The sequence below is a fragment of the Taudactylus pleione genome, unplaced genomic scaffold (genome assembly GCF_031769625.1).
Source record: "Taudactylus pleione unplaced genomic scaffold, aTauple2 ptg000007l, whole genome shotgun sequence".
NCBI lineage: Eukaryota > Metazoa > Chordata > Amphibia > Anura > Myobatrachidae > Taudactylus > Taudactylus pleione.
Genome location: NW_028284410.1, coordinates 15391177 through 15404195, shown reverse-complemented (window position 1 = coordinate 15404195; position 13019 = coordinate 15391177). Strand labels below are relative to the sequence as shown.

The window sequence follows — 13019 nt, the reverse complement described above, 5'->3', positions numbered from 1 at the left end:
CTCACGTCGATGGTACATACCTGGCCTATATTAACTTATCCTGCTACCTACGGCTCTAGTTCTACATCCCCACGGCTATTGCTGTGCTTACAGAGACACAGCCGTGTGTATATATATATATATATATATATATATGTTGGAGGAGGCTGAATGTTGATATTTTTATTATAAATGTGTTTCAATCAGCTGCAATATATACAGCATTGAGATATTGAGAAAGTACCTTCAGGAGAAAGAATCTTTATTATTACTTTGATATACTCCCTATATTTAATTCTATACGAGACTTTCCTTAGAAGGTTGGACATACCTTATCTGGTCATTTATATACGAGACCTTTCTCACTACTAAGGATCTCCAGGGTCACTAGTATCATCATTTTCAGTGTTTCTATATTGGTACACTCCAATATAGATTGGTTAACTATACCTCTTTGTGTCATTCGTGTATATATTTATTGTCTTAATACTGAGAGTCTGATCAACTCTCTTGCATGTAATTTATTGTGTATACAATTTTTGAATTGGCGTATAGCCTTATTACAATAAAATGTTGTTTTTATTCTATTGTATGTTTTGAACTGATGTCCCGGCATAGACTCTAGAGCGCAGTCTTTCTCTTTGCTCTACTCCAATTAATAAGGTTGACATAACCTTATTTGACTGCTGAATTATTGTCAGATTTTTCTATTCTATTGGCGCTAGGTTTTTTTCTTTATTTGTTCATATTAATTTGTCATCCTAGCTGCCTGTTTGATAGGAGGATCAATATGACTGAACTATCATGGGTAAAAGAGAGGAGGAATAGGAGAGAGGATTTTCTATCTAAATTTGATGTGGAAATTGATGTTATTGTGGATGATACTAAACCAGATATGAATCGTTGTTTTTTAGAATTGGAATCCCTGCTATTGATTGAAAGTAGGCATTGGTTAGACAGTGTTTTTCTATCCAAATATATAGAATTGGATAGAATACCTAAAGGTCTACAAATAAATAAATATCTTTCTATTAATGATGACCCTGAACTAACCAAGGAATGGGAATCTGCTCTCAAACAATGCTCTGTCTCCTTAATTAAATCACTAATAAACTATAGAGAAAGGAAAATAGAAAAAGTTACAAAAGAGATTGAACAGAGTCAGAAAGATTTACTAATTTTTAGGGATGACCCAGATTTCAATAGGAGAGAATCAGAACTGAGTCAAACACTAATATCATTTGAGAAAGAGCTTATAATAAAGAAAAAGAAAAAATTGTCGAGAGATGAAAATCATTTACAGCCATACCCAAGGAGATTTCCTAATAGATCATATCCTAGACAGAGGTTACCCTCTAATCATAGACCAAAATCACCACAAATACCTTCCTTTAGATCCAGATTCAATAGAAACAATACCAATACTAATTCTATTAATGATCCCATAGATTCAGATAGGAATGTCGCTGCTCCGTATAGATCACCTAAATCTGATCTAGGAGCAAGACCTAAAAATAGAACAGACCAAATACATCAACGGGATTTTCCCAATCGAGACAAAGATTGGAGGACATTTCCTTACCGCAACCGTTATCTACCCCTTCAAGAAAAAACCCCAAAAAGAACAAGAGAGTTAGGGGAAAGAGGGGAATGGGAAGGAGGAGATCTAAGACGCCCAAGGTTCCAGTAACACAAGCTGGTGCGTTTAATCTGTCGAATAGGACATTAAATGATAATGAAATATCCTTACTCTCCAAAGGTCTGAGTTTTGCCCCGAGTACGAATCCCAATCTATTCAATTTATTTTCTGAACTTAATCGTTATGTCAGGTCTTTATGTAAACAGCGCTATTTTTTCTCCAAGACTAAGAAAGTTAGATTGGAGGCAAGTGACAGTCCAATTCTCCTGGATACAAGTGACTTAGAATGTCTATCTATTTTGGAAATGTTACAAGTTGAGGGAGGATCAAGAGATGAAGAAATTGCAATATTTAATATAAAAGATACTCTACCCTCTATAGATAGGAATAAATTTAAAAATAAATCTAATTTTTTCCCACTTAGCCATAAAAGCTCTAATATACAACTATTCTACAAAAATACTCTTAAAGATTTTCAAACTTTATGTAACTCTAACTCAAATAGGGACCTTGGTAAGAGGAACCTGTCATAAGGTGAGAGATTAGCTTTGAGGACTCTTCAGGATGACGACTCCATTATTATCAAGCCCGCCAATAAGGGCGGTGGGGTCGTCATCCTGAATACTGAAGACTATATTAAAGAAGCCCTAACCCAACTTCAAGATGCTTGTTTCTATCAGATTTTGGGAAAGGATCCCACTTTAGGGTTCCAGAAAGAACTAAAAATTCTATTGGATGATGCCAAAGAGAGAGGTGTTATAAATAAAGATGAATTTTATTTTTTGTTTAATAATCACCCTATTACACCGGTGTTTTATTATTTACCCAAAATTCACAAGTCTTTAATTTCTCCACCAGGGCGTCCTATTATTTCAGGGATTAATTCACTTACTTCTAATTTATCATTTTTTGTTGACCATTTTTACAAAAGTATGTGGTTACTCAGAGGTCACATATCCGAGATACCTCTGACTTATTAAATAAATTAAGCACTATTACCTGGCGCCCAGGGTATGCCTTTCTTACCCTTGACGTCCAGGCTCTTTATACCAATATTCCACATGAAGCTGGGATTCTGGCAGTTGGAGAAATGTTCAACAAAGATAATACCATTTCCTATGCTCAACGAGATTTTTTGGTGAATTGTATTCGTTTTATTTTAACGCACAATAATTTTATGTTTGACTCCACCCACTATTTACAGATTCATGGAACGGCCATGGGCACCAGATTCGCTCTGAGCTTTGCCAACATATATATGGGTACATTTGAGGATAAATACATTTGGGATGGATCAGCCGGAGCGGGTCTGGTGTTCTATGGCCGTTACATCGATGATTTATTTTTGATTTGGGATGGGGATATTTTTTCTGCCACTGATTTCACCTCAGTTTTGAACACTAACACTTTTAATTTACGGTTCACCTCGCACTTTAGTCATGCTTCCATTGATTTCCTAGACGTCACGTTGTCGGTTGCAGATGATAAAATCATCTCTACTCTCTATACTAAACCAGTAGACTCAAGCTCTTATCTTCATTACCAGAGTGGACATTATCGTCCATGGATTGATAATATTCCTAAGAGTCAAATGGGGAGAGTTAGACGTAACTGTACGAGAGATGAGGATTTTCATCTTCATGCCGACAAATTAACTGAAAATTTTGTGATGAGAGGTTATCCTCTTGAACTAGTGGAGAATGCTAAAACTCATGCTGAAATGACCCATAAGTCTAGGTTGAAGGAGACTGGCCTTATGCTAATAATACTATTGTACCAACTAATACCTTGGACAATATAGCCGATATCTCTCTACCCTTAGAAACTAAATCTATGAAGAAAGATGTTCCTTTGGCCTTTATATCTCAATTCAATAATAAATCAAATAAAATTAAGTCAATCATTAATAAAAATTATAAAATATTATTGTGTGACTCAGTTCTCTCATCCAATATTGCCTCAAAACCCACTGTCATTTTTAAAAAGAATAGGAATTTAAAAAGTTTTTTAGCTCCAAGTACTTTTTCTAGAAATATCAAAGAGAATATACATATTAATACTTGGCTTCCGTTGAGACCAAATGGATGTTTTCCCTGCAATCGTATGAGATGTCTTACGTGTAAACATATTAATAAAAATAAGCAAATTGTATCAGCCATAACAGATATTACATTTGATATTACTAGTCACATTAATTGTGAATCTAGCTATATTATATATGCACTTAGTTGTGCTTGCTCTTTACAATATGTAGGCCGAACAACTAGGGCTCTCAAAGAACGGTTTCGTGAACATAGACTTAATGTCATTAAAGGTTTGGCGACACATAGTGTTTCCAGACATTTTTCTGAGGTCCATCAGAATAATCCAGCCTGTCTCAAGATTGCGGGGATAGAACACATAGGAATTACCAATAGGGGTGGTGATAGATTCAAAAGACTATGTGAAGCTGAATCCAAGTGGATTTTCAGACTTCAAACACTTTCTCCACATGGCCTCAACGAAGCACTTGAATTTTATGATTAGTATGTTTGTGTTTGTGTATGTACATGCATCTATATATATGTATACATGTTCTATATGTGGGTGCGGGTTAGACCGTAGCTGCTTTCTATGTACTGTCTGGTCAACCAAGCGACCATGGCCTACCCCCCACCCCCTTCCCCACTTGTTTTTGGTTCATTTGTTCTTGGTCTATTTACTAGACCTTGTTTGTGTATGAGTGGGCTATCATCTGTCCAACTTTCCTATTGGTATTTATCCATGTATTCATACACGCACATATATGTTTTTACATGTATGTGTGTATGTATGTATGTATTAATTTATATACGTTCGTTTGGGTCAGGTTGATTTTAGGATTGAGTTATTCCTATTTAATTATTCTTCTTTGACATCCGTCCAAGGATCTTTCCTCTCTTGCTATTTATTCTATTTTGTTTTATTTTATTTATTTTCTTTAATAGGTTTATATTGTATTAGTTCTAATTATCTTAATTATTGATTCTATTTTTATTATTATGATTATGATTATTATTATTATTATCATTATTATCACTATTTATTTATATTAGTTGTTTATTATTAATACCTAGATTCTTCAAGTCATATTTATGCCGGGACATCAGATCAACTTTAATACTATATAATATTATTATTAAAATATATAATTTCTATATTATCTTTTTATGTAGCGATATATTTTTTAATATTTATTTAATAATTATAATTTATCTTTATGTGTGTATATGTATGTACATATATATATATACATATGTATATGTGTATATATACGTTTATATCAATTCAATATTATAATATTGTATTAACTATTGGTATAGTAGAACTATATATTAGTCGGTTTGTGGTTTAATGGTTAATTTTTACCTGAGTTCTTTAGAAGCTGCTAATGATAGTATGAAATCCACTGGGAGTAACTACAAACCTGCAGAATTGAACTCTTAATGAGCTCTATGGACAAAACAGACCAGACTGAACTAATTAACTAATCAATTAGCTGTGTTCTAGGGCTATTTATACCATGTAATGGACACTGGGGAACACTTGACTTGAAAAAGGCTACAGTAGTAGCCGAAACGCGTTGTCATTCCCTGTCGGTGCCTGGAGACCTTACCTGCTATCTACATTCAGCGTCCGTCTGCACGCCTCCAAAAAGACAAGCTGGCAACTGTTACTCTGACCAACCTCCGGTCCATCGGGAGTCCTACTGCTTAAATAGCGGAGATTGTATCTACTAACTGAGCCGCTGGGACGCTCACCTCCTGCTCACCTCCGTATTCATTGTATGACCGCTACTTCACTGACACGACCATCACCCGGCTGCTATTTAGAGCCGAGGGACCTCACGGTCTGGCATTGTCTGCATCAGCGCCGCACTGAGACGGATGTCATCTGGCGCAACATCTACAGGTGTAAAACATCATTCACGTCTTTCACCTTACAGTGTCCCGGCTGCTGAGAATTTGCTATGAGGTATTTGGCATACTCTGGAGTGGGCTGGTAGCTGGTATCACCTCACGTCGATGGTACATACCTGGCCTATATTAACTTATCCTGCTACCTACGGCTCTAGTTCTACATCCCCACGGCTATTGCTGTGCTTACAGAGACACAGCCGTGTGTATATATATATATATATATATATATATATATATGTTGGAGGAGGCTGAATGTTGATATTTTTATTATAAATGTGTTTCAATCAGCTGCGATATATACAGCATTGAGATATTGAGAAAGTACCTTCAGGAGAAAGAATCTTTATTATTACTTTGATATACTCCCTATATTGAATTCTATACGAGACTTTCCTTAGAAGGTTGGACATACCTTATCTGGTCATTTATATACGAGACCTTTCTCACTACTAAGGATCTCCAGGGTCACTAGCATCATCATTTTCAGTGTTTCTATATTGGTACACTCCAATATAGATTGGTTAACTATACCTCTTTGTGTCATTCGTGTATATATTTATTGTCTTAATACTGAGAGTCTGATCAACTCTCTTGCATGTAATTTATTGTGTATACAATTTTTGAATTGGCGTATAGCCTTATTACAATAAAATGCTGTTTTTATTCTATTGTATGTTTTGAACTGATGTCCCGGCATAGACTCTAGTCTTTCTCTTTGCTCTACCCTAATAATGAATGGGCCTATAGAAAAAAATAAGTGGAAACTAGCGTTTATACATATGTAACTGGCCTGTTAGTAATGATGACCATATTCCCCATATGCAGAGTTATACTCATCTTGTGCTGTGTCCGCCTCCTGTGTGTGTGTATGTTTGCTTTGCTTCTAGTCACCATCATCAGTGCACACTTATACCTACCCTATACCAGGTGTAATAGATATGCCTGGAAACAGCCATCTATACGCTCATGTCTAGAGTAGCCTACAGCTGTAGTGACGCACCTTCTCTGAGCTTTGTCAGTATGAGAGCACCAGCTACAGCCACTTGCAGCTCTTCAGTCATAAGTGTAGATGCGATGGGAATGCATAGACTTTGCACTGCATGTACTTATGTATGCTCAGTATCAGAACATACACAGTGCATACCTATGTAAGATACAGATTTGTCCAGCTACTTCTTTGCTGCTTACGCGTGGTGCAAGGTGTGTGCCCGAGAGCAGATACGTGCAATGTGTTTGCACCCGCACTGCCTTAGGAATGCATGGTGTGATCGCAGTACACGCCATAGCGTAGCATAGCGAATGCAGCTGCAGATAATTGCATGGTGCATTGCGTGGGCACATTTGTAGCATGATCAGCAAAGATGTAGCAGGACACATCTGTATGCTCCACCAACAAGTGCTTATTAGCATTGCGGAATATTTGTGCGCTATATAAATATATAGATATCTGGTAATAAATAAATAAAATAAATAAATTATTCTCTGTATCAGCCCAATAACCCCTTTTATTCCTCTGATATGTTACATTGGTTTCAAATAAACCTATGCATCTATTGATAATGAGTAGGGATGTGCACCGGACTATTTTCACGGATTTGGATTTGGTTCTAATTCGTTGTCTGGATTTGGATTTGCCAACCCTGCAGTGACTGGTTTTGGATTTGAATTTGGATTTTTTTAGAAAAATGTACAAAAAAAATCTAAAATCACATAATTTGGGCTTTTTTTTGTTCCTGGAGTATTATTAACCTCAATAACATTAATTTACTGTCATTTATATAGATAGAGTTCACCTATAGGTACTGTAGCAGATAAATTATGGAATTAATCAATGGATTTTATAGTACCAGTGTAATTTGATTTGTCAATAATGAGCAGCTCTTATACCTCAGGCACAATACAATATACTGGTGGTTACTACAAATGAAAAGTAAGGACAATACTGGTGTAGATGGGTGATATGCAAAAATAACAATAATAATAATAATAATATATTTGATGCAACTACTGTAGTATACAAATTATAAACAAACAAGGTGGGGGAGTCAGATTGCCAAATGCAATAGAAATAGTTAACCAATTATACAGTCCTAAGTGAGTGTTTGAATCTAAGGTAAGTGAGTCCAGGTACTTACCAATGTAGGATCCTGTTTCTTGACGTGGGGGATTCCAAAAAGTTTTTAATGTTGTCACCCATATGGCTCTGCAGAAGCCATGTGGACCCCTACAGCGTGCACAGCACTCCAGACCGGTCAGCAGGGTCTGGTGCCTGCAGCCAGCGATGATAAGCTGTCCGGGCTCTATCCGCATTGTTAGCATGAGGCTGGTGGACAGGGGTCAAGTGAGCTAGCGGCACCCACCGCTAGCTGCAGCAAGGGTCAGCAGTCGCCAGCGGCCGGTCACTAACAGGAGCTGTCTGAAGCCGCACCTTGGAACCTTAAGTGGCTGGTTTGGCTTAGCGGGACTCGGCTAACTACCAGCGGTCTGCAGCAGGAGAAGCCGGCAAGGTCAGGGCAAAATTTGCAGCAGTGTGTCGGGGCCAGAGGGTAGGGGGCAGTGACAGCACTTAGATTCTGCAAGATTCAATCAGCGGCTGCCAGCATGCTAACAGGCCGCTGGTTGGCTGAGAGACTGCCATTCTCAGCCTACCAGCAGCCTGTTACCATGGTAGCGGCCGCTGATTGGATCCGATAGAGGAAGCTTTCCAAACCAAAACACAGCGATCCGACGACGGGATCTCTGTGTTCTGGCTTGTTTTCGGATCCCCTAAATTTGGAGGGGTTCGGATTTCCTATAATCCGAACCGCTCATCTCTAATAATAAGTTTGGCAAACACTGTGTAGTATCTATGTTTACAAATGGGGACATTTATTAAACACTACACATTAATAAAACAATAAATTAGAAGGGAGGAGAGGGACCGGGTTGGAAGAGAGAGGAGAGAGTAAGGAGACAGTAATGGAGTGATGGACAAGGAAAGGATTGCTACTAATTGGTGGCTGGTTTCACAGGAGGGGCCAGTCACCATGGAGCACATAAATGGCATGGACAGCCACAGCACCAATAATCCTGAATCAAGGTAACCAGATCCCAGGTCTCTTATAGGCACAGGTCTCTCTACAGCTCCAAAACTGGGGCCCCACTTGAAACAAGTGAGGGCCTCAACAGATTATAAAAACACTAATGGGCCAGTCTGACACTGCATCCGACCAGGAAAGCCAAGGGGAGAGCGGGTACTTTTTAACCGGGCACGGGCTTATTGGAGGAGCATAGTCGCAGCTCCATGATTTGGCCACACCCCCTCCCAGTACCCAACAATGCTGTCAGCAGCCCTGCATCTGAAATGCTTTCTATAATTCAAAGCCGCAGAGGCACCTGACAGAAGTCAACTACATCGGTGGGACTTCCAAGGAATGGACTCCCACTAAAGTACTTGCAAAAAAGTATATCTGGAACAATTGTTCGGCGCTGGCTTAATTAATTGTATATACACAACGATACTTAGACTCCTTGTGTCGTCTTGATACAAAAGTGTAGGTGTCCACTTTTAGGTCCCTTGTTCTGAACAAATGTTGTTAGTCAATATGTAGGTCACAAAGTCCGTATATGATGGATTGCTAGAGCATACCCCACTCACATGTGGTAGAAGTTAGAAAGGCATATAAAGGTATCTTTGCTTTTCCCTTTCATCCAAATATTACCCCAACAGGTACTTCAAAAGATAACAGGGTAGTAGTGTGTACCCCACTTACAAGTAGTTTAGATTCTATTTTCTTATCAAGGTTTCTTTTTCTTTTCAAAAGAAATCTTCTTAAAATTTTCCACCATCAAAAGTTCATCCTCCTCTCACATAGACATCAGATATGTAAAGAATAAGGAACGGACCATATGTCAGAATAAAAGTATATGATTTATTGAAAAAATATTATTAAAAAAGTGACAGGGAATTATTTCATTCTTGCAAAGCAAATGCTGGACAAAAGCTGGTATATATGGATTCAGGTACAGTATAGTGTAATATCCGAATTCTCCACCCAAACCGACTCAAATCAAATCAGTCCAGAACAAAAGAATTACAAGAAAAATCACTACATACCGTGTCCAAAAGGTCCCTCCACCAATGCGTTTTGATCAGCAAACGTGATCTTTTTCAAGGTGCATGGGACCTCACTAACCTAAATACCCTCTCCAATAAGGCTAATCATTAACAGCTGTGTAAAAAGACCATCCTATAACCTGTATAGGTCATCTCTATACTGGTTCCCTCTGTGTATGTATATAGTTCATCCAGATCGCAGACGCGATTCCCCACGTGCTTCCAGCACTGCCAATTTCCGGATTCGCTTCCGGAAGTGACGTCGCCGGCATCTTAAAGAACGGCATTACTTTCATCAAAACTGTCCCTCGTTCTCCTCCTGCGTCCGGTCACGCAATGCTTCCCCGTTCATCAGGAAAAAAGTCCTCGTTTGCTACAACAAAATGGCTGACTGCAATGTTCATATCACAGATCTTTTGTGGAATGGTCCCAAAATTTAATAGTCCGCCATTTGTTGTTGATATAAATATTGAGATTCCAATATTAGAGTTTGGTGATCTAAACAAAAAACCACCATGAGTAGCCATACATGTAAACAAATAATAAATTACTATAAATGAATTATAATAAATATAGTACAAATTATCAAAATAGATGTACAATACTAATGGATAAAATTATAAACAATTATAAAACAAAAGAGCAACATTACCAATGTACAATGTATTCATATATAAAAATGATGAAGATGTATATAAAAACAAATAGATACACACTAAAATATTAACATGGGATATGCAAACTACCTCAATTAAAATATAACTGCATTGAGACACATAGATAAAATAATAAAACACAATCCTCATAGTAAAAAAAAACATATAAAAGGCACAATATAAAATCTCATATGATTCAAAGGAACCATTTTACCTCAAAATCTTCATTGAGACCCCTGGGTGAAAGTATTTGGCAATTAAATATGTATTTAATTTCCTCTTTTGCCAAAAGAGACTTAGTATATTTGTATCTTTTTGAATTCTTTACTACTTTCATCCCATAAAAGTTTTTTATACCCTCTGTAGAGCACTGGTGTTCTTTTTTAAAATGTGCAGAGAGGGAGTGAGACTCAAGGCCCTTTCGTATATTTCGCAAATGTTCTCCAATTCTCACTTTTAAATGTCTAGATGTTCGCCCCAATATAACATTTTTCACATTTGCATTGAATGGCGTATACTACATTTTGTGTATTACACGTAATAAAATCTTTAACATGTTTTTTTATGCAATTAATCTCAATATTTACAGTCTTCTTATCTACATATGATTTTTTTATATTCCTGCATCCTATGCATAAGCCGCATCTATAAAAACCTATTGATTTTTTTAATAATATTTTTTCAATAAATCATATACTTTTATTCTGCCATATGGCCCGTTCCTTCTTCTTTACATATCTGATGTCTATGTGAGAGGAGATTGAACTTTTGATGGTGGAAAATTTTAAGGAGTTTTCTTTTGAAAAGAAAAAGAAACCTTGATGAGAACATAGAATCTAAACTAATTGTAAGTGGGGTACGCACTACTACCCTGTTATCTTTTGAAGTACCTTGGGGGAATATTTGGATGAAAGGGATAGGCAAAGATACCTTTATATGCCTTACTAACTTCTACCACATGTGAGTGGGGTATGCTCTAGCAATCCATCATATACGGACTTTGTGACCTACATATTGACTAACAACATTTGTTCAGAACAGTTTCTGATTGTCTTATTCCTTTTGTTTCCTTTTTTTTATATTGTGAAACCTGCCTAATATGAGCTGAAGCTCGAAGGGACCTAAAAGTGGACACCTACACTTTTGTATCAAGAAGACACAAGGAGTCTAAGTATCGTTGTGTATATACAATTAATTAAGCCAGCGCCGAACAATTGTTCCAGATATATTTTTTGCATGTTATTCTATTAGTGTGTGGTGAAGCTAGTTCTGGAACGGTGAACCAGGCTACAGGTTTTTTATGCGCATCTGTTAAGGGATCATATTTTATTGTTTAAAGTCCCACTAAAGTACTGTTTTACTTACATACTGGATTTAGTAAAATTGATTGATGGATAAACCCTTAAAGCGCTTTATTGCATATTGAAAGATGTAATTGCAAGTTATATCATGTGATTGTCCATTTTAACAGCATATTCTACTGACAGAATCAATCCTATATGTTGATAGAAATAGTTATAGGACAGAAAGTAAATGTAGAATCTTCTTTTTCAGAGACATCAAACCAGAGAACATCCTCATCGATGGCGCAGGCCATATTAAAATTGCAGATCTGGGCCTTGCATTAAACAACATGCATGGAGGTCTGGTCGCCTTTGGCTATGCAGGGACACCAGGCTATATTGCCCCCGAGGTGAGTTATAGAGGATGTCTTATATGATAATATTAATGCTAAATAGCAAGTACACTTCTACAGATAGTAATCATGTCTTACTCTGGGTGACCTAACCACAGTTATAGTGTATCAATGCAACATATCTCAGCTATTTACCTTGATAATATATACACAATAATGTACCACAAAATTGGGGTGCAATCTACTTTATATTTGATATGATAGCTAGAAAGAGAGACAGAGGGAGCATCAGACTTCTTGGTTTTCAAGGGACCAGAAAAAAGCTGTGTAACATTTGGTATTGTATAATGTAAAATGGCTGTAGGTAATTCATCACCATGGAGAATATTGCTGATCAGAATATGAGCAGTGTAATGTCATCACAGTTGTAACATTATTTCACAAATTCTGACTATGGGTATTGTCACTGTGGATGAATCATACATAACCCATATAAAATAAAAAAGGTCTAAAAATTCTCCAAACTTACAATAATATGGGGCCTATTCATCATAACTTAAAATTCTCCTAATTAAAGTTCTACTTAATTACCGGGGGAATTCATCATTCCTCCTCCCCACAACTATCTATTTTGAAAAGCTGTCATTTTTGCGATGACAACTTTTCGGGAAATAGACAGTTTTCCCTCTCTACACTACCTTACCGCAGCTGGAATCAGTGCTGTGCATACGCTGTTACATTCGTAAAACCAGCTCATGCGCAGCACTACCTTTAGCTGCGGTAATTTTGTGTGTGTGTGTCCAATCCCCCCTCCAAAAATGTCTCCCCTGTCCCGCACTTACCTGCCCGCTGCAGCGCCTCTGGCTCTGGTGTCTGCTCTGACACGTGTTCTCCCAGCAGACCACAGTACATTTTAGCTGCCGCCGGAGCCAGAGGACGGACCAGAGCGCTGGAGGAAGATGCCGGGGGACCTGTCCAGCTGGAAGCAGGTAAGTCTCGCCTGCTATTCGCCACCTCACAGTGGCGGATAGTAACTCCATCAAACTCCGAAACTACATAATTTTTGGAATTTGAT

At 37.5% G+C, this 13019-nt stretch overlaps 1 protein-coding gene across 1 annotated transcript in view; it reads left to right on the top strand.

Annotated features, from left to right (window-relative positions):
* LOC148542913 (protein kinase C delta type-like) overlaps positions 1-13019 on the top strand; it is a 108068-nt gene that overhangs the window by 19914 nt on the left and 75135 nt on the right. Inside the window, exon 6 of the mRNA XM_088460598.1 lies at positions 11863-12001. Coding sequence (XP_088316724.1) covers positions 11863-12001 — 139 coding nt within the window. The remainder of the gene's footprint in view (positions 1-11862; positions 12002-13019) is intronic.